The sequence below is a fragment of the Pteronotus mesoamericanus genome, unplaced genomic scaffold (genome assembly GCF_021234165.1).
Source record: "Pteronotus mesoamericanus isolate MK-2021 breed Mesoamerican mustached bat unplaced genomic scaffold, CSHL_Meso_final scaffold_705, whole genome shotgun sequence".
Taxonomy (NCBI): Eukaryota; Metazoa; Chordata; class Mammalia; order Chiroptera; family Mormoopidae; genus Pteronotus; species Pteronotus mesoamericanus.
Window position 1 is genome coordinate 16629784 of NW_026555326.1, and position 22981 is coordinate 16652764.

Below are 22981 nucleotides of genomic sequence, written 5' to 3' on the forward strand. Positions count from 1 at the left end.
ATGGACTGTGCCGTGGGCTGTATGGTTCTGGAGTGGCCAGCTATAGCAATGGTTTCCCAGTTTCCTGAGCCAAGCAGCTCCCTTGACAGCCCAGTGGCATGGATTTGGGGGTCAATCCCTCCTTCCTTTAGTGTCTTGTAATAAATACCTCTCCTTTATGAACTTGCTAACCCCACAGGCTGCAAAGCTAGTTGTTTTACCTTGTTCATTTGATGGTTGAGACAAAATTAAATGGTTGGAATTTTACCTTTGATCTTAATTTTATTGGATTTATTTTCCCCAAAGCTAGTTTTGGACTATCCTGTTCCCTTTTATGTTTTTCCTTGTGATGATCGATGACCTTATGTTGGATTTTCCCCAGAATTATGTTGATACGTCCAAACATGAAAATAGATGTTTCCATCTTCATTAACCTATTTAAACAATTTCATGTGCTAATTCATACATCCTCTCTCTATAAAGAGCATTGTATTATTAATAGGCACATAATGCATATTTGCTAAAGCTTGTAAACAGGCACAGAAAAGGCTGGGGGAAGTTTGCTATTTATCAAGACATCAGCCCTAGCACTTCAACAAAAAGCACTACCCAGGATGCAAGTCATGCTCGTGTTTCCTGGCATTTCATAATTCAATGTTATTGTGATAGTTATTGAGGTATCACACTAGACTCTTTGTTTTTTCAGTTGCCTTATGGACTCGTTTTTACCCTAGAGTTTGCTGAAACTTTGCTCTGAAAAATAGATTCAGACATCTCAGGCGTGTAAAGCGCTGGTTGGACAGGCACTGATTTAACTGCGCAAGACTCTGCTCAGTAATTATAAAATTAGAATATATTCTCGAGTGCCTTCTCTTCATCTTTGGAGTATTGGTCCTTTGGCTAGACATAGCTTTAAGGGCAGATCACTTAGAGAAGTCAGACTCCGAGCCCCGGTGGAGAGTGTGCTCCCATTTTGTTGGTTCTGTGGCAAGAGCTTTGCCTTGCGCTGGCTGCCTAAGGGCATTCAGGCCTTGTTCCGTTCTGTGTTGTTTGAAATGAAGCAGGGTAGTAGGCATTTCTGAAGAAGTAACAAACATTTTCCGTCTCAAATTACGAACTAAAAAAGAAATGTGTTTATTGAGGGCAAGAGGATGCAAGCAATATAAAAATCAAAAGCTTATCTGGCTTTAATTGGCTTTTCTTTCTCTTGTCAAACGGGTGGGATTTTATTTGTACATTTTCTAAGGGACCCAATCTGCTCATGAAATCGTTATACAGGGGGAGGCTGTGGGGCAGAGATTCCTTAAGTGACCCTTGGGAGAACTCTTTATCAGGGGTGAAGTAGCAGCTCAGCTGCCTACTTCTTTCCCTTCTGCTTCATGTGTACTACAAAATAGTCATTGCACGCGATGGTGAGCCCCGCAATAAGCGAAAAGAAGCTCTGGAAGCCCACTCGGCCATCTCGGCATTGGTCCAGGTCTTTCATTATTTTGTCTACGGCCAGAGGGTCTTTTTGATTCTGAAAAAAAAGAACAAAGGCAAGAAATATCAGTAAGTGGTCTCGATGACTAGCTTCTTTGATTTGTACTGCTGGTAACCATGTATATAATCTCTTAATTATCTGAATTCTTGTTTCAGGTTGTAAGTGATCTTTGGAGGTCATCTAAATGGATTTTGTTGCCCTGAAGGGAACATTTTAGTAAATTGATACTTATTTTAAACTAGGAAAGAGGTTTCCATGGCATTTTTTTCATCTAATTATAGGGACCTCAGAAATGGCCTATTCTGTGCTGGAGAAGGTACACCCAGGCCCCTAATTCTCAATCTACTGCTCTTGCCAATTGGAACAAACACGGCCTTCTGACCTGCTCTGCTTCCAGTTTAACTCTTCCTACAGCTTTTAAAATCACAAGATGCTGCCTAAGAACCACTTGAAACTCCTCATTTACTAGTTTAAACTTACATTCTCTTAACAGGTTTTTACTCTTGATAGTCAAATCCTTTAAATGTGAAAGTCTTAGAAGGTTGTTTAGGGAGTAAGGTTCAGATCACTGTCCTGTGGATTTTAAGAGACACTAATGATGTCACGGGGTGTGTTAGGTTTGGGGAGGATTGGTAGGTTGCCCTCATTTCTCTTCATTTCTTGGCATGGGTGGGGGCCAGCTAGCGTGGCTTCATTTCATATTAGCTATGTAACCATGAGTAAGTCACACTTCGTGAGCCTTCATGTATCAACTGTGAATGGAAGAGGCTGGATTAGAAAGGCTCTAGTGTCACTTCCATTCTTAATGAAGTGGTAAATCTATGCCATCCTATACTCTTTGCTGGATTCTTTCAAAAGGGATATGCGTGATGGAGTCATAAACTCCCCATGACTCTCAATGTCTGCTATGAATGCATGGAACCAAGATAGACAGGGATGATCCTTTTTGGCTTTTTCTTTCCTCTTGCCTCTATGGTGACTGGCCTGATCAGTCCTTTTTGTAGTGATGATGGTTGGATGTGGGAAAGCGTGGTCTCTCCCGTCAGACAGAGAGGGAAATCTGGCCTTTCAGAGGTGTAAAAGGGCTCAGGTGAAGTATTTGTGAATTCCATTGATTATATAGATGAGAAGATACTGACACCCAGTGTCTCAAGCGTGCTGGATGTTTACGAATTGCACTAAAAAATCCCTTAAGATAAAGCAGCAGGATTTCCTATACAAGGACTGAAAACTTCTACCCTAAGCAAACAACTAAAACTTGCTCTATGTAGCCACCTCTGTCTTTGGTGGGTTTCAGTTAATTCTGACCTCACCCCCAGCTTCCTGGCTGTGGTCAGAAGGAGTAAAATTTGGATGACAGAAGGAGTCAACTTTAGAAACAAAATGCTCCGTTAATGCAACAAGAGTGGGTGTGCCTGGAATTATGACCCCACGCCTGGAATAAATTACACTGCTGTGTTCAGTGCTCTGTGCATACACCCCTTATGTTTCTCATGCCAGAAAGCCTTTAGGGAGGAAGGGTCTGTATCTCATGTGATATTCACCCCAGATTCTAACTTATGCAACAACATGACTAATCAGTATTTAGTGTACTGAGAATGCCTTTGTTCATGTGATAGGCAGGCTTACAATAAACTTATTTTGTCCTTGCGTTTTATGGTTGCCTTGAAGAATCACAAAGTGAAAATGACCTTGGAGATAATTATATCCAGTCCTCTCATTTTACAGAGGAGAGAACTGAGGCCCTACAATCTAAGAAAACCTGCCCAGTGTTAACTAACTCCAGGTCTGGGGCCATATCATAGAACTGTACAAAAACAGTGTAACAGTATATTCTAACTCACTCTGGGATAACACTATAGTAACTGCAGCTCTGAGAGACCAGTGAGGCTATTCTGTTTATTTAACTGGTATCGACACGTGAATCATAGAGTACTACAAAACCCTGTGCTTACTGAGTCATGAGTCAGAGGCTGGACTAACGTGGCACTGCCCAAGCAGATGACGGAGGCAGGACCCAGCCGTTTACCATCATCTCCCTGCACCCTGTAGAGGCTAATGCATTATTCTGTACCTTGTACAGTAGCGATCCTTTCAAGTGACTCCAGTGGTGACAGGGAAAGAAGGACTTGCGTTTCCATCTAATATTTTGTCAAGCAATGCTTCACCTTCAGGGAAATGCCAACAACCATCTCCTGAAGGCCTAGGGCGTGAAAGGACAACTGCGCCTCGCAGCTTAATGCCCTGAGTGATGTATTTGAGCTGATGGCAGAGTCCTCTTCCAGTCTTCACAATCCCTCAGTTTGATAAAAGCTGAGGCATAAACTCAAGTGTGGCTGCTATGTTCTCAAAGCATTTTCAACATGAAAAGCAATTATTTCTGGAGCAACGGTCGGCTCTCATTTGGCAGGTGTTTGATACCATTTCTTTAGAGTCGAAAAAAATTTTAAAAAGCCTTTATCTGAAGAGATTTAGGAAGAGAGATTCAAGTTGCTCAAAGTGAGTGTGACCTGAATGTGGCACCTCTAGTGCCAGGTTTATGGACCCAAGGGCAACCAGGCAGCTTTGTTGGTGACTCTTGTGAAAGGCCTTTCCTGCAACTCAGTGTCAAGGGGTGTAGATGATTCCAGATGGACTCTAACAAACACTTCGTAATATAGTTATTTGTGTGTTGTCTTATTTCACCTCCCAATTGCAAGCTCCTTGAGGGCAGGGGCTGTGTCTTTGTTACCTTCTGTTTCCTCTATAGTATCTTAAGAACAGTAGATACTCAATAATGTTTAATAAATAAATGAATGAAAACGCCTTTCTAGTAGTGACATTGACAAGGAAGGGATGAAAAGAAGGGAAAGGAACCAGGGCCAAGAAGCATTGACTATCATGTCTGAGTCTTTCTGAGCCTTTCAAGACTTACTTCCAAAAATCCAGGGAACTCCTTTTCCATGAGTACTCTCAGGTCCTCCTTTGTTAAGTAGCCTTTATCCCCAGCAAATTTGTGAAATGTGAACATCATGGTTTCCATGGCGTGTTCCATTTGAGATGGCATTTTGGTGAGGTCTGTTGAAACATCAAATTAAAGGATATAAAGAAACAAAATTTACATTACCTTTTAAGCTACATGTTTTGCCAGTCTTTTGAGAATAATTGGAAGGAGGGTCATTAGCTCATTCGATTCTTTCCAGCTGCAAAATTCAATGATTTGAAGAACCAATTTGCCCCTGGTTTTGGGCCTCCTGCTGATGGAAATAGGCACCAGAGGTATCAGTGCCCTGAATGAGAAATTATCTAGTTGTCTGCTAATTCCACATAAATCACCTAAAAAAAATAAATAAAACCTCTAATCATTTGGAAAATCGAGATCAGTATCTGTCTTTTTTAACTGACAAAGCACCTATTGAAAGAACATGTGTCTCATCATTTCTCTTGGCGTTGGTAAATGAGACTCTCAGATATGGTGGAACACCAACCACCCACACAGTCAAGCCTGGTGACTATGAAAATTTCAGCCTCCAAGCATAACTGGCTAACCTGGTTCAGTCTAATTCTAGGGTTTAGAAATCTGCTTACAAATAAATTTTGTCTGCTGGGTATGTGTTGTTTATTAAAGATTTGAACTTGCTAGTGATTGCAACAAAGACATTTATTTGTATCTTTCGTAGTAAAATACAGTTGTCCGACCTGGATAAAAGCTACCCCAAAGCTCATTATCTAGTTCCTTGAGATGGAAGAAATAACAGTATATCCTAACTCCTTTGGGGACCTGATGTATTTTGGACAGCAAGGATAGAAGAGTTCCTGCCACAGTCTGAGGTGCAGTGGGAGAGCAAGAGCTTTTTATCAGGAAGAGTTGAAAGGAGAGGAAACTTGTCAGAATACATACAGGTATAATGATCTGAGGGTGTATGTCTCATCAGGACCCAGTGCTTAGTAGTTGACAGAAGCTCAATGGATGTTGGCTTAATTGGAAGGAATGCTTTAGCCAGAATAGAGCAGCTTTGGCTAATATCACCTAAAATCACTCGTGGATAGGAAACAGGTGAATTTGAATGGAGACTGTAACATACCATTCCCTAAAACAACAACAACAAACAAAACACAGAAGTTTTTGAGCACAGGTTGAAGGAGAGGCTAGCACCTTCCCCTGCGAGAGAGTGCCAGCAGGAACCTGAGATACGCTCTCAGTCTGGCTTCTGCCGCTGACAGGTGCGTTTCCAACACAGATCCTTCAGTGCCATCTTTTACAGAGGAGACGGTGGAGTTGGTGAGCCTGAGGATTGGGCAATTACACTTCAGAATAGTAAACTCTGCCCCTTAATCCCCACAAAAGTACAGGAACCAGCATGCCAAAGAATGTGTTACTCTAGAGAGTGCTGTAAACCAGAATCAGACATGATTCATCTGGAAGGCAGTTCCCGGGGAGAGAGCAGCAAATTAATGCTCAAGGTCCACTGTGAGATGAACTCCAGGGGATGCAAACACACCCTTTCCCCGCTTCCTAAACTGTCAGGTCTGGCTCACCACCATCTCCCATGTGAGTTCAGATGGCAGTTGGCTTAGATGGAGTCAGTCTTGCCTAGATTAGTTCTGGAAGGCGAGCAGTTTAAGAGAACTCAACTGAGTGTCACCCATGGGAGAAGGGTGTGGGATCCCACCCCAGTTCTGAAATAACTCAGGATCGGTCTAAACAGAGGTTTAAAAATACCTGTGCCCAGGCTCTCAGAACAGCAGAGTACTTCACGACAAATTCCCAAGGACCCCAGAAATTACAACTGGCTGTGGGACACCTAGGTCACTTTCTCCACAGGGCGAAGCAGAAGGAAACTGCTCTGAGAAGTCAGAGTAAGGACTCCAAAAATAGGGAACCAGGGTAATTTAAGAACTTCTACGAAAAACAGGTTGTAAGCTGAGGAAATTTTGGCCACCCATGAACATCTTCTTCAGGAGAATGAGCCCAGTCTTCCCTTAGTCAGCGCCCAGGCCTCAGGCCACTCCAATCCCTCCCTGTCCTTGTCCATGTTCACCATGAAGTGACAGAGCTTTGCTCTCTGAAGCCACATCCCTGCCCCACTGGATCCCCCTTCCTCTCCTGTTTCATTCAGCAAACTGGTCATGAATACAGCAGCCAGCTGACTCTCTATGTGTCTTATATTTGCAATAAAAATGCAGAACAGGGGCTAACCAGGAGATGTAAGGTTGGGAAGATAAAAATAGCTTTGAAAACCAGATGAGATGCCCACTGTCTCCTCAGTAACCTGGGCCCCAGAGGGCACTGACCAGGACTACTAGCCAGTTAACTCTGTTTGGAAGGAGGAGCCAGCGCACTGGTTTTACAGTAAGATAAGGGGAGAATGTTATGGTTAATACTGTTCCCCTGGTAGTGGATGAATCATGTTGCTCTTCTCCAAGAGTGGCAGTTGCCCCACTGAGCCCGTGCTGCCAGCCCTCCCGTCTTGGGCAGGGCTGATCATAGCGCTGACAGTTGGTTGCTAAAGCAGCAGTTCAGGGACTTGAACCTGGGGCTTCCATCCCCCTACCTGCCCCACACGCTCCACACCAGAATGGGGGTGCGACTCTAGCTTCTAGTTTGGCTACACTTTTCACTGGAGGGCCTTGGGCCTGGGGCTGAGAGACAGCAGGGCCCTCTCTGTGCCCCAGACAACCCATTCCTGCACCTGAAACACTCAATCCATTTACGTATGTGTTCACCTGTCTGTCCCTCTACCTGGGAAGAGCTGTGCATTATTCTGTTCTATCCAAGAAACAATAATTAAATGTTTGCTAAATGACTGAATGAATGATTCAAACAAGCTTCTTGGCAGGTGTGGTCACCCAGGTCTGGGCTAAAAACCGGGTAGCTCAAGCTCAGCAGGACAGGGGAGCAGGGAAGGGCCAGAGAGGGGCCGCCTGTGAATGAACAGTGGAGCACAGAGGAGAGCACATTCCATGAGCAGAGGAAAAATATGTGTCCTGCTAAACAGGTCTGGTCAGAGCCTGATGTGACTTCTTTCTCTTCTCTGGCGTTTTTTCCCGTTTGGGGGATGGGGGGGTGTGGTGTGTGTGCGTGTGTGCGCGCGCGCCCTTTGGTCCGTCCCATTTTCTGCCTCAGGCTTCTCAGGCTCTGCTCTCTCACTGTGAGCTCCACAGGATATGTAAGCTCATTGTTTACTCATTTTTTAATTGACTTTTTAAATATTGATGTCTGTACATCTCCTGTTTTCCTGGGTAATAAACAGGTCTTAAGAGTGGAGGCTCAGAAGTCCACAGTCTTTCTCAGTGCAGTTTTCTCTACAGAAGAGAGTTTTGGACTCCACGAATGTAGCCACAGTGGTTATATTCTCAGATCTCCTGCCCTTTGCATGTCCTGGTCATGTGTCACAGACACTTCATAGTGCTTGTCTTTGGGAGTTCACCAGCTAATGGCATCATACTATTTAATAATATGTCATAGTATTGTGTTTGTTTCTTTCTCCACTAGATTGCGGGCTCCTTGAGCAGGGTACCCACAGTTAGGCCCTCCCCCATTAGAGCCTGCTTGAGAATCGGCTAAGAGTGAAATTGATAATAATGTCAATGTTGATCCTCTTAGGAGTAGCAGGGAAGCAGGAGGCCTCCTTACAAAAGTGCCTGCTCCTGAGCAATCTCAAATGTTTGCTCTGGAACCATGCCCAGATTTAGGCCATAATTTTAAAGAGGACCCTTCTAAAGAGCAAGAAGTTTGATTTACGTTGCTCATCCATACCGTAGTTTTCTACAGCCCACCCAGAAAATAATTGGCAGGGTGTCAGTAAAAACAAACATCTGTTATTAAAATGTGTTTGAGGTTTCCTTCCTTTTGCTTCAGAGATTTTGAAGACAAAAAAAAAATTTTTTTTTTTTGAAAATTAAACCCAGAAGGCATTCTTGAACTTAATCTCCAAAGGAAATTAAGAAAAAAATGGTTTGAGGCAATGGATCTGGATCCAGGCTGTCTCTCCTACCTTTCACCAAACATAAAAAAAGTGGGCAACCAAGGAAAAGCCCCAAGTGCAATTCAGCAGGAAGAAAAAATGCAGAAGCCTTCTCTACCCTAACAGTGTACATCTACCCTCCCTTGAAGAATTATGAGGCATCAGCCTGAATTAGCAAACAATAGCCATTGTGACAACTGTTATTAAATTCCTTGGCGGGCTGGGTGGTAGTTATTTAGTGAAGGGCTAGGAAGTATATTGTTAAAAATAAGTAAATTAATTTTCTTTGCTTTTGATGTGATATTCCTAAATTGTTGAGTCCCCAGGAATAATCCTAAAACTTCCTTCAGTTCAACTTTCCCAGCACTCTTGAGTGCTAATTTATACATTATAACCCTGAAAGGATTCCACTGTTTTCCCCAACTTTAAAAGACTGGGCTGTAGCCAAGGGCATACCAAGTGGGTAGTGGTCTAAAAAAGTCACATTTTTGGAACTGTCAGTGGAAAGCAGAGAGGCACCCAGTCTCAGCTCCACCCAGGCCGAGGCCCGATTTCACTGGGGCTGCTGCTTGAGAGGCTGGCTGGAAGCCAGACACAGGAGGAAAAGGGCCCATCTGATGTGGTACGCAGGAAACATCAGGGAAGAGCACCCGTCACCTAGAAGTCAGGGGACTTTGTGCCCAGTGGACTCTAATAAAATGTGAGAAACTGAAATAAGAAACTCCAAACAGTGTATCAAGCACCACGATGAAGGTAGCTTTAGGCTCTCAAGGAAGGTATCTAGTGTTTAGAAGAGATGACTAAATAGAAACTGGACAGGAACCTGCAGGGGCAGGGCTGAGGAGGAAATTTCAAATGAGTTATATGAACTCATTCCTCACATTATCTTTTGCAATTTGCTGAAATATGTTGGAGGCAAAGATCACTGATAGGGTGTTTCCTGAGCCAGGCCTCACCTGACGCTCGGGATATAAAAATCCACCGCTGCAGGTTGAAACTCAAGCTGCACGGGGGCATGGGGCAGGGATCTGCAGCAACTGCAAACCTCTTAACGGGAAAAGCTGCCTTCCCAGCAAGCTGAGGCAGCCTGCCAGCAGGCGTGAGGCAGATAAGCCAGCAGGAGTCTCAAGATGGCCTTGCCAGCCTAATTGCCGCCTTCACCCACAGTCAGTCAAGACACCTTCTCTCCTGAAGATTGCTGGCCAGTCCTAGAGTGACTCACTTCCTCTTGGAAAATGTCCTCTAAGATGGCACAGTTCCCCTTCTCCTTCAGGGAGTGTTCAGTCTAAACCACCTGCAGAGAGTAGCCAGACCATCAGGGCCACACCCACATGGTCTCACAGCTGAGTCACAGCCCTCCACTAGGAGAATCCCAGAGCCCTTTGTGCTAACCACGCCCTGCAGAATGCTCCCAGCTCCCCACGGAGGGGAGGGGGGTGGGTGGGCTTAATGTATTCCAGAGTCTGGGCTAAAGCAGTACAGGGGCTGGCCCCTAGCCCTCTGCATTCCTCACCACCTCCAGCCAACAAGGCAGACAAGGCCCTTTCAGATAGGTGGGGCCCAGCTGAGGCTGGAGAGTGCAGTATCAGGGCTAGAGGAAGGGCCATTCCTTTGGCCAAACTCTAGTGAGACCAGGTGCCCAACACATCTCTCTCTCTCATTGCACTGGGCCAGACTGATCTGGGTTGGAAGGTCCTTCATCAAGCTTGTTCTTCCCCTATTTCTTTTTAGTTCCACTTGTTTAATTACAGTACCAAGAGGGGAACTCTTTCAGTAGATAAATCACTTAATATAATAGTTCCCCCTCCCCCACCTCCCTGCAAAACTGCTTTATAAAGAAATCAAACAGACCTCCCTCCCTCAGAGGTAAGAACCTTCTGGTCCAGCAGACAAACAACAGGAAACCCAACCTGAAGCATCTGGGCCAGGAACTGAGTGTCCTTTAGGAAGGGTATCCGCCAGCTGCCAAGGCGCCCAGCCCTCCCCGGCAGACCCCGACCCTACCCAAGCCCGCTCTGGCTGTCCAGCTGGGAGGAGGCTACGAACAGCTGGACAGAGGTCAGCATGCGGCTGAAGCCCACAAAGAAACAGGCCGTCAGGACAGGGGGCCAGACGCTGGGGTTCCGGTAACTGGGGAGACTAATTGAAAAGTAGGCAAGTGGAAATAAACAGAAAGGGAGGAGAGATCCGACCCTGGGGCACCAACACCTAAGTCTTGTAATAAGGGACAAGGGACCACTCTTCTGGTCCACGAGGACCTGGGGAGGGGTCGCGCCAGGACGCTGCTAGCCCCACTGGGTGTGGTCTGAGCGCGGATACTCCCCCACCCCCGGTGCTTGGACGCCCTCCGAAGCCTGGCCGGTGGGCCAGAGCAGCCGATGAGGGGCTTTCCCTGGCTCCGGTTTGGGGTAGGGGGCAGCCGGGAACGACGGGCGGAACTCACCTTAGCCGGAGGCGCGGCAGGATCGCTAGGCTGGCTGGGACGTGTGGCCAGTGAGCGGAGCTCTGAGGACTGTGCGCCTTGGTGGGGGGGAGGAGGGGCGGGAGGAGCCTGGGCGGGTGTCGGGCCTCAGCTCACCCCACCCCTTCTCCTCCCGCCTCTTCCTGCCCTCCCCAACCCACCCCACCCCCTGCAGGCGCCACTCACACCCTCCTCGCAATGAGGGCGCGGAGGGACCTCACTCCTGCGCTCCACTGGATCTCCCAGTGACATGATTATTGTAAACTTCTCGTCCTACACGAATACTCGTGAACATTTAAGGACACCCCCACCCTCGGCCGTGCCTTTCCTCTCGGGTTTGGTTTTAGAGAGTGAGTGAGTGAGGAAATCAAAGAATCCAGCGGTTCTGCGGGTGGGGCACGCTGGCCCAGAACCAGAAGTGAGCGGCTCTTGGGTAACCTACAGGTCTAGGAATTATTTTCTAGATGACATGGCAGGGAGGGGCACGTGGAGCCCCAAGAGCCAGGCCCTAGAAAGTCCTTCCCTAGCGTCTTAGCTCCTGCGCCCCGCTGCTCCGTGAGCAGTTTGGGGAGCCGAGTTTATCCCTCACCCCGCTCCAGGCTGCTTCGCTTCACTGGGGTGGGTGGGTAGGGAGGGTGCTCTGGGGCTCGTCAGCTCCACAGGACTTTGTTAAAAGGGACTTATTCCTTTTAGTCTATGTGGCTTCACTGGGTCCGTAGTTCAGCTACAGTTGTAGTTGATACTGTTAAAACCTACCTTTCAAAGCCTCCTTTTTGTCCTGCAATTGGCCTATTGGGTCCTCAACGGCCTTTAGAAGAAATTTCTTCCAGAAATTTAGAGGAAGAACAAAGTGTTTCCTAGCGGGTAAGTATACCTCCATTTATTTTAATTGTGGTTTAGGGTTAAATGCAAACTACTAGCAGCTGTTTGTGGAAAAGGGCCCAGTCTCAAGTCTTGGGTTTTCCTTTGTTCCCTAGGAACGTCCTGGGAGGCATGAGTGATCCTAAAGGAATGAGCAGACTCAGGGAATCCTTGAGCGCTGCTATGCGACTAACCTTGGCTCTTGCCAGGAAAACCCCACTTGGATTACTGCTCTCATTCCTGCCGGGTTCCTGCAACAGTGGTGCTGACTGTTCTGGGGATCAGTGCTTCAAAATCTTCCATATGCTTCCAAGTTCTTCCCAGGCCCCAGCCTACCATTGTGAGTGGAGAAAATCCTGGATTTCTTTAGTTTCAGGGAAGATACACTTGGATTTAGAATAAGAACACCCATACTCCTCATTTGACTTCTTCATTTGATTCACAAACCTTTTGAATGCTTAGTGTGTATGCTGGTTCCTGGGGGTTCAGAGATGAGTCCGTCTCTCTCCTCAAAGAGCTTCAAGTCTTGGTGAAACCTGAAAAGTCAGTGTTTGTGCTGCCTGTCACTACCAAAACCATTAAGTAGAAACAAGGATTGAATCCTTATGGGCACTTCATTCAGATGCTGGCGATCCGGGAAGAGAGCAGGTTTTATACCCTAAAAACCATTTTAACGTCCCATCTCAGGAAAAAGTGGGTAAGGGGTTTGGTATTCAGGGAATGATGTTAATCAGTTAGAAGCTGCAGTCCCTTGATTTCCCTAGCATCCTGTCATCTGCTGACCAGCAACCCTTTTTGTGTACATCTGCTGGATGTTCTCTCCCTGGAGCACAATGGCTCAGATACCATCTCGATTCCCTTGTGGTCCTCCTGGGTCACAAAGGTTGAATTGCTCGCAGGCCTCCTGGATCAGGGTAGGTCCAGTCATACATTCCAGTTCCTGAAACAATGGCTTTCTACATGCATTAATCAATAAACCTATTAACTATAACTAAAGCTAAAAGTGTTTAACTCTTGAGTTCCCCCATCATTGGAAGGTAGATAAACAATTAAAATCCATGAGTTCAGTGAATGGTAAAGAACACTATAGGAAACTGATAAGGCTGAGGAGGAGCCTCTAAATCCGCTTGGAGCGGTCACAGAACAATTTCCTGGAAAAGGCAAATTTGATAGATGGTTTAAAAATAACAATACCATTAATCATGACTTTTAAACCTGATTGTAAAAAGAGTTACATTCTTATTGTAGGTTTGGATAATATAGCAAAGTATAAGAAAGAACATAAAATTATTTGTAAATGCACGAACCAAAGGTAAATACTTTCATGTATGTCCTTATAGTCTTTTTATGCATATATAATATATAAATTTACATAATTTGGGGATTTAAGGGGATTTTTGAAACAAAATGACGACAGGAGACATTCTTGAATTTGATCCCTAAAGGGAATTCAGAAAAGTGTGTTGAAACAAAGGAACTGGATTGAGACTGTCTCTCTCACTTTCACCAAACATAAAACTTGCCCACTGAAAAAGTGAGCAACAAAGGAAAAGTTCCAGGTGCAACCCAACAGGAATGTTATGGGAGAGAACTGGCCTTGCCAAGCTGGAGGAGAAAGACAAGAGCAAGGGTGGCGAGGGCAGGGCTAGTCTCAGTTGATAGAGCACGTTGCTAGGAAATGAAGACTCTAGTGTTGGGGCAGGGTGGGAGGTGCTGATCTCTTTCACAGGGTGCTGTGGGGAAAATCTCAAAGAGTCCTCACGAACTTTCAGTGTTCATAGTATAAATGTCCCCTTGCCAATGTTGCTTCTCCACATGTTACCATAAGCCCCCTGTGGGATCCCTTAGCCGCTGGACTGCAGTCTGCTTATCAACAACAGATGAAGATAATAACATCTTGGCATGACTTGCTTCATTCTTATAGCAACACAACCTTTTTTGGTCTTTACCATAAACAAGTAGATTAAAACAACTTCACCTAAGCCATAAACAAGTGGATTTAAAACCATATTAAACCAGTACACAACAGCACTGGCAGGTCTATAAAGCTCCAAGTACCTGACATGCCTGTGATCTCTCTCCAGGAGAAGGGGTCCCAGGCAGTTGTTTCTCCAGAGAGTAGTTAGGCCTTGTAAATCACGTGCATACAGTGGAGCTAGCTCTGTTTCCTTGGTGACAGCTTATTGGACTAGGGACCTGTACCTGAGCCAGAGCTACCCTGGGAGGCTGGGGGGCTGGGATCCTGGAGCGGGGCATGACCTGGCAAACGCATACGGATTCTTAGTTTCTTCATGTGTATTACGTTGTGCCCTGCACCACACAGAAAATATGTGCAGTCTAGCTCAACCAGTCAGTCTGCCCAGGCTTTGTGCTAACGTGTGAATCACAGCTGTAGCAAAAGGTAGCTTTCTTCAACATTCAGGACCCCCAGCAGGGAGTCACAGTGGTCCTCCGTGGCACTTCAGTTGAGAGCCCCCAAGTTATAGTTGCCGGATAAGGCTTTGGCTGGCAAAACAAAACAAAAATCAAAGCAACACAGTCCCCAAGTGTGGCTTTACCTGTACACCCCAAATAGGAAAATATAGTTTATTAAACATTTTTATTACCATTTTTTAATGTTTAGGTTATTACCATTTTTTACTGTCACAGATAATAATCAGATTTAAAAAGATTACTTTTGAATAAACATCTTTGCCCACATGTTTATTTTCTTAGGATAGATTCCTGTTGGGAACTATCATTTTGTTTGTTTGTTCATGTGGATCTTAGAGGACAAGTGGGGGTGAGCCATATTCTGTAGGGCACAGGAGGGAAAAGTGTGTGCCAGAGCATGGAATTGTGGGGCAGCGTGTCTACTCAGGAATTGCCCCAGTTCTGCTTGCAGAGAGAGCAGAGTCCCTTGGGGTCTTGGAAGGGGATGAGCCTAAGAGGAGGTGCCTTTCCTGGGGCACCTGGATTCTCTGCCAAGGAGCTTGGAGCTCGTTTCTGAAGGTAACAAGGAGCCACTGAAGCATGTTAAAGAGGGGATGAGTGACTCTTTCACTTACCAGCTGTGTGGCTCCAGGCAGATCATCTCCCCACTGTGAACCTGAGTCTCTTTATGGATGAAATAGGGATAGATACCAACTTCTGGGGCAATGGGAAGAAGGAATCAGCTAACAACCATCAAGGTACCCTGCACGCACACTCCCAGCAGGCCGCAGGTTACAGATAGAGGATTCCGCCGCTGTGTGATCCCTCACTGCCAAAATCCTTGAGGAGGCACAGCAAGGTCTCTGGTGTGTGATTTGTGGGTAAGCACCTTTGAGCAGACTTCACTCTAGGGAACCAGAGGGCTCCATGGAGGCTAGGCTGGGCTGGCTAAATTACCGCTTGGAACTGCAGAAGTTGAAGGACTGCAGTCTTTTTCAGTTTTTTTTTAAAGCATTAGAACTCTTAGCTTGGGGTTGGAGACCACCTGCTTTCTTCTACAGGTGAGCTGCAAGCTGCAAATTCTAATGATTATAATCTATCAAATACTTATTGAGTGCCGACTATCACCCAGCATGTTCTGGTACTGTGCAAGTGAAGGCAGAAAAATAAAACCTGATGGGAAAAACAAGGGTCTCAATGAGAGAAGAATTGAAGGGAAAGAGGAAAAAGTCAAGGAAGACTACACAGAGGAGGGTATATTTAAACCCAGACTTAGAAGAAGAGGAGGAACTAGAGTTGCAAGGAAAGGAGGAGCTAGGAGGAAGCTTTCCTAGTGGAGGGGAAAGCGAGTGCTGGGAGGGGCCTGGTCTGAGAGGGGAATTGCAAAACCACCAGCAGGCCTGCGGCCGGTGAGCACAGGGGAAGGTGGCGTGAGGTGAGGCTGGACAGGCAGTACACTACATTACGTAGTGCCTAAGAGCACAGGCTTGGGAAAGGAGCCTGTTTTCTCTGCCGTGTCACCTAACCTTTCCAAACCTCAGTTGTCTCATCTGGAAAATGTACCTGCCTCGCAAGGATGTTGTGAATATAAATGAGAAAATGGATGTAAATACTTAGCAGAGTGCCTGGCACATAATGAGTGCCCCTCACTTTAAGTATAATAATTAATAAGTGGGGACTGGATTGGAGTCAGACAGGCCTGTGTTGAATCCTGGCTCTGCTGCATGATTGCTTTGCACCATGGGCAGGTAAGTCTCTGCTTCTTCTGTGTCCTCTCCCCTAAAGTGGGTTTCAAATGCTTATCCTGTGGGTCAGTTTATTGTGGCAATTATATGAAATAGTTTATGTGGAGCCATTCTGAAGATTGGCGCCAACCCCACAAGGTGTTTTAATTATTTTAAAGTGTTTCCCTAAATATGTTCAGTCTTTTAGTAAACACTCAAAAAAGAGACAAGCAAAACCTTAATGAAAACCGTCATAAGTTGGTGGGTCTGTCTGTGTTATGGGTTGGAGTGGTTGACAATGCAAAACCTGGGAATTTCAGCTCTCTGCTTCCATTTTCTGCTCATAAGGAACCCTGATTTCCCAGGTCTCTTCTAAGGATGAAGAAAACAAGATCCTGTCTCTTGAGATAAGTAATTAGGCCAGAAGAGAACACCAGATTGTCTGAAGCCCAGGAAGCTTGGTGTTGGGGAAGTACCCTGCATGCGGCACCTGCCCACCGAGGGCTGTGGTCTGGCAGTCTCATGCGCAGTTCCCTTTTCTTCATTAAAACTTGAGAACAAGTGGTGTTCCAGGCAGAAATTCTGTGGGCTGCATAAAAGGGAAAGTTATTTAAGCCATGGATACTCTATGTTTATTGATATTGGAATGTGGCTGGGCAGGGCTCAGACCCACAGAAATGAGACTCCATGGAGTCCATGACTCAAACTCCTTGTGAAATGCTGGCTGCTTGGTTTGAATTGATTCCTCCACAATGTTAGCCAGCAGCGAGCTCAGAGGTTTCCTGGCAGTCCTGCTTCTGGGCTGGAAGCTGCTGTGAGGTGCTTTGTACAGAGGGGAGAGGGTGTGTCCTTACTTCCTAGCTAATGCTGTGGGTCCCTCTGGTGGCTGCAGAGTGAGTAGCTCTGCAGAGGGGTTTCCTTTCTCCTGAGTGGCCCTGGCAGGGTAAGGAGCGGGAAGTCTTGTCTGGAAACCCACGGAATGAATATGGGGCTGGAAAGTTTACCCAGCTGGCGTGAGAACGAGACTGTGACTTAGGATGGCACTTTGCCCCCTTTGCTCATGCCTTTGATGGCATTTCTCAGGACTTGAGCTGTGGGAGTAGCAATCCTCTGCGTACAGGATGACAAGGAAGGAAGGAAGGAAGGAAGGAAGGAAGGAAGGAAGGAAGGAAGGAGGGAGGGAGGAAGGAAAGAAAAAAGAGAAAGAAAGAAAGAGAAAGAAAGAAATGAAGATGTTAGGCTGAAGTAGTGTTTGATGCTATATAGATCAAACCTTAATTAGGACATAGGTTTTAACCAGTTTTATTGGTTGGGTTTTAAGTGAATTCATTCCAACAGTTTTGAGCACAGATATCTGAAAGCCAAAGTGCCTGGCTATTGGAGGATGAACTTGCTGGTAATCATCAGGGTTCTCTTTGAGGCCTGTATTATTCATACGTAAGAATGAAAATGTACTCCAACTCTCACTTATTAAAAATTAACACCATAACTGTATAGTTTACAAAGCCTGTCTCCTATGTTATCTTCTTTGTTCTGTATAATTACCCCAAGAAGTATTTTTGATTGATTAGTGTTATGACGGTAATAATAGTTTATTGTCTCACAAAAGACTTGTTAGATTCTGAATCTGTTTTCAGCCTAACTGAGGGCTTAAGGACAGCCCTATTAGAATCCAGATAAGTCTAGTCTCCAAACTTTTTCCTTGCCACCACTCTCTCTGTCTTTCTTTGGGTAGATAGAGCAGGACAGCTGCTTAGGAGAAGAACCAAATCTAGGCAGGAACATGAGGCATGTTCACAGATGCTTCTGATGGCAGGTGGTGCATGGCCAGTGCTGCACAGGTGCAGATAGTAAGACCGTAGGAATTCAGAACAGCAGGCTCCATTGGGCCGGGACTCTTAAGTACAGCTGCATGGGAGATACCAAGTGAGTCTTGAAGGTTGGGTCAGATCTAAGAACTGGTGAGGTGCGTGGAACTGGCGCTGAGAGGAGGACAACCCGCGAGAGGAGCAACAGGAATAAAAATGCAGAGGGCCGAGTGTGCAGAGCGCATTTGGAGGAACAGCAGATGCAGCTAGAAAAAGGGTTTCAGTGAGAGATAAGGGCTAGTTGATTTATGCCTTTGAATTCCAGGCTACTGATTTAAGTTGTGGACCTGACTAAGCCACAGAAGTTTGAACCACCAAGGATTGGAGGTGGGAGAAAACATGGGCCAGCAGATGGAGGGGGCGAGACGGGCGATGACGCTGTCCTGAACTGGAACGAAGGTGGTCGGAGTGGACAGGGTGGTACAGATCTGAGGGAAATCTGCAGGAAGAATCCTCAGGGCTCCAATACTGAGCTGCAGGGCAGGAGGGAGAGGAAGGAGCACAGCTGCCGGCAATTACCAGCTGGGGCACCTGGAACATTGTGGCGCTTGCCAACCGCCGGCAGAAGACACTGTTCTGGGCAGGAGGTGCTGAACAGGCTGCCAGAGGGATTGCTAGGTGGAACTGACCTGCTCTGGGATTAGGTCATTGTTTGTCCCACCCCCGGCACGATGACCTGCAAGGGACAGAACATAGACACTGGCTCTGCCAGTTGTCACAGCTTCATTGAGTGATTCCCTGTCTCTCCCAGCACATGCTTTGTGGTCAGGCTGGGATCCTGGCAGGATACGGGGCTCCAGCAGTTTTCCCCAGCCAGGCTCAGCCATCTAGTGATGAGAGCATCCGACTGGGATTTGGGAAGCTGCGTGGCACTGCTGGGCTGGCTGCATCAGGAAATGCAAAGATGAAGACATGTTCCTGTGCTTGAGGAATCCGCACTCCAGGTAAGGCGTCAGGCTGTGACAGAAGGGAGGCCAGAACCGCCCCTCCCCTAGATCAGGCAGCCTCTCTTGGCACCTCATGGTCCATGTTACAGGGTATAGACACAGCCTGTGCACTTGCTTGTCTCCCTCAGTGCCTGCCATTCCTTGGGGACAGAGATTTATCTTGAAATTGAGGGGAAGCAGAGTTTTACTCCAAAATATGCCTTTTGAGGTACTGATTATTTTAAGCTGGTTATTTTTAAGAAAAGAAAGGCTCAGGGAAAACCTTTAAGGTAGCTGTCATCATAGATAATTATAGTTTAATATAAACTAGAGTGTGATAGACTGGGAGGAACCTAGCAAGGCCTGTTTAATCAAAGTCCTCTCTGTGTCCCTTGTTAAAGACCGCTCAGCAAACATCTGTTTATCAAACATTTACTTTCCATCTCCATGTGAATTGCCTTTCTGCCCTTCGAAGTCTTAAACTCCCTCCCTTTTCCTTCCTTCAAGATGGCATAGAAGCCTTAACTGTCCCATCTGTCCTTGGGTCTCATAGTCTTACGAAACTCCCATTGTACATAAATAATAAATTTGGTTATTTTCTCTCATTAATCTGTCTCATGTCAATTTTATTATTAGACCAGCCAGAAAAAACTTAGAAAGGTAGAAGGAAAATTATTTTCTACCTGACGGTGTGTTATGTATTTTGAGCAGAATACAGTGAATGTTGGCTCTCGATGGATGTTGGCAGGAAGTACAAATCACTGGTCAACACAGGTTGCTGAAAAGACTAATCCTGGCCCAGAATGGCATGTACTAAGTTTAAGAATCCTGCTGGGGATCTGAGATGGGGAAGGGTGACTTGGTGGAAATGCCCATCTCGGCCTGAGCATGCTCAGGTTCTCTTTTGGAAAATGTAACTTAAAATCTATTGTTAAGTCCAGCAAATAAACGAATTAAAGCTCTCCATATTTTAAAAGACATTTGAACTTTTCGTCATAACCTGTTCTTAAAAGGCAACAGTAGATAAGGGTTACAGTAGATGCATAGCTATGCGTGTCGTAAAGGTTACGTGACAGAAATCTTCCTTTATTGAAAAAACTGTCCATCTACTTGACTTAACACATAGCATTTTTTTCCCCTTCTTAGTAGTATTTAATGGAGCAGTGAGGTAGAGAGGATTAGAAAGTAGGTGTTCAAGTTCACGTTCTCCCTTTCATTAGCTTTGTGATTTAGTGCAAGTCCCCTAACCTCTCTGAACCTGTTTCTTCATCTTTAAAGTGAGGAAAATAGTAGAGCAATATTTAGAAAACCTGTCACATTTGAAAAGTCACTTTTGTACATTCATTCAGATACTTACTGAGGGCCAGCTTCATGTTTGACACTGTCTAAATGCTGTGGTTACCGAAATAAAGACATATTCTCACAGACAAGGAAAAGCTAAAAGAGTTCATCACCATCACACCAGTATTATAAGCAATGTTAAAAGAACTTCTTTAAGAAGAAAAAATAGACAAAAATATGAATAATAAAATGACAATAACTACATATATATCAACAATAACTTTAAATATAAATGGGTTAAATGCTCCAATCAAAAGACACAGGGTGGATGAATGGATAACAAAACAAGACCCTTACATGTGCTGTTTACAAGAGACTCATTTTGCATAGTAAGACACACACAGACAAAGTAAAGGGATGGAAAAGTATATTATGTGAAAATAGAAATGAAAAAAAGCTAGGGTAGCAATACTTATACCAGACAACATAGACTTAAAAAAAAAAGGCTGTAACAAGAGACAAAGAAGGGCCCAGCAAGTCTACTTATAGGTACTTATCTGAAGAAATCCAAACCACTAATTAGAGAAGACATATGGAACCTATATGTTCATTGCAGCATTATTTACAATAACCAAGATATGGAAGCAACCTTAAGTGTCTATTGATGGATGAATGGATAAAGAAGTAGTACATATATACAATGGAATATGACTAAGCCATAAAAAAGAATTAAAGCTTGTCATGTGCAACAACATGGATGGACATAGCGAGTATTATGGTTAGTGAAATAAATCAGACAAAAACAAATATGTGATTTCACTTATACGCGGAATCTAAAAAACAAAATAAATGAACAAACAAAATAGAAATGAACTCACAGATACAGAGAACATTTTGATTGTTCCCAGATGGGAGGGGGGTTGAGGGGATGGATATAAAAGGGAAGGGGATCAAGAAGTACACATTGGAAGTTACAAAATAGTCATAGGGATGTAAACTATAGCATAGGGAATATAATCAATAATATTGCAATAATTATTTATGATGTCAGATGGGTACTAGATTTATTGGGATGCTTTACCTTGTAAGTTATGTAAATGTCTAATCACTATGTTGAACACCTGAAACTAATATAATATTGTTTATCAACTGTAATTGAAAAATAAAATTATTAAAAAAGAAATAAAGATGTAGTTTCTGCTTTCGAGAACCCCAGCCTAGTAGAACAAGCAGACAAAACAAACAAACAAACAAACAAACAACCCAACAACCCAACATGTACAGGTGAAAAGCACTGTGTCCAGGGTGCCTGTGTCTGTTGTTGGACTGCAGAGCAGAGGGCAGACATGGGGGGTGCGGGGAGGCTTCTTGCAGGGGGAGCCACCTGAGGCTAATCTGAAGGGTAACAGCTGGTGAGGAGGGCCAGGGAGTGAGGGAGAGGGGGAGAGGGATCCAGAGAACTACAGACAGTTTGGAAGGTTTTGTGGGAACATAGTGTGTTTGGAGGTTGCAGGAGATCAGGATGTGGAATCCACGAAGGGCCAGATCACAAAGAATCTCCAGTACTGAGTGAAGAAATCTGAACTTTATTTTGAATACTGCAAGGACTGTTGCAAGTTTAGCACTTTCAAATGCATTTCTGATTATAAAAGTATTCTTTATCCATTGATAGAAAAATAGAAAAAATCCAAACACTTAAAGATAAAAGAGCATCCAGAGATAACCATTGTTCATATTTTGATAAATATACTTGGTGAAGGTATATGTACATATTTGCTAGATTCTGGCAGTGTGGTTCATGGACCACCATCAGTGCCTGTTAAATTTTTTAGGCGTGAAAATATTATCATTTTATTTTAAAAGAAGAGTCCATATCATTTAGAGACCTATACTGAAATACTTACAGATAAAATATGTTAAATGGGATTTAATTCAAAACAATCCAGTGTTGGGGTATAAATGAAATAAGATAGTACCCATGAGTCAGATTATACTGTTCTCTACTTCTGTAGAAATTTTCCATGATAAAAACAAAAAAGTTACAGGAGATAATCACAATCACTTGTGTCTAGCATTCTCTTTTAAGGGCATTTTCACACTAATCATGTCCCTGTAACATTATAAAAACCCAGTAAGAAGATAGGGTAGTTACAATTATCTCCGTTTTCCAGCTAAGGAAGAAGGGACTCAGAACTTGCCTGAGACCACACAGCAGGTGTGTCGTTGATCGAGGATCAGAATCTAGGCTTTCTAAGATCAAGGGAGAAGACAGTACGGTGTGTGGGAACCCAGGAAGGAGATGATTTCAGGGGACTTGCGGGCAGTCTGCTGTTGGCAGGGCTGTGTGTGAATCAAGGACTCCGAAGGTGGTGACCAGGTTATTGGATTTGGTAATATGGTAAGGACTTGTTTGACCCTGGGAAAGCAATTTTAGCTATAGGGAAGAGGAGCTGAGGAGGTTTAGTAGTGAGAAAATGTGGGGAGAGTGAGAGAGCATTGATGAAGCAACCTCTGCTGCCCAGCTGATGTTAACTTACACCTTACTCATTTTTCACATTTGGGTTTCTTCCTCTGCCAGTTAATCTCTTTATGGGCTGGATTTATTACAAAGTTCCTGAGTCCTTGTCTTTGTTTTGCACTCTTACCCAGTGACTCTGAAGATCATGTTTAATAATAATGTTGCAACTAAGCCGCTGGGAGGATAAAATATGAGTCTGGTGACAGGAACATTTCTCTCTGCTTCTGTTGCGTTCTCAGCGGAGAGAGGTAGGGCCAGGGTGGGGATTACCGTCGTTTCTCACTGCCTGTCCTCTCAGGGTGCTCGAGTTAATCAGAACCCAGTTCCCAGCCAGTGCAGACTTGCCCCTCCCTCCTGGAGTTTTCTTTTTTGACTGTGGTCATCCAAGAATGCCTTTCGTAATGACTGGGGAGATTTAGGAGAGTAGGGAGAGCAGAGAAACAAAGCATGAATTATCACAGTTGCTGCATAGGTGCGGTCCTCTCCATCTCTGTCAGAATTCCCAACACACCTTTCACCAG

General features: G+C 44.8%; 1 protein-coding gene across 1 annotated transcript; it reads right to left on the reverse strand.

The window, feature by feature from the left end:
- Nucleotides 1-1089: 1089 nt before the first annotated feature.
- Nucleotides 1090-10938, reverse strand: S100A10 (S100 calcium binding protein A10). Its single transcript, XM_054563085.1, has 3 exons — nucleotides 10853-10938; nucleotides 4377-4519; nucleotides 1090-1498 (listed from the first exon to the last, which is right to left on the reverse strand). The coding sequence occupies exons 2-3, from the start codon at nucleotides 4506-4508 to the stop codon at nucleotides 1337-1339; spliced, it is 294 nt and encodes a 97-aa protein (XP_054419060.1). The 5' UTR covers nucleotides 4509-4519; nucleotides 10853-10938; the 3' UTR covers nucleotides 1090-1336.
- Between the last annotated feature and the right edge of the window lie 12043 nt (nucleotides 10939-22981).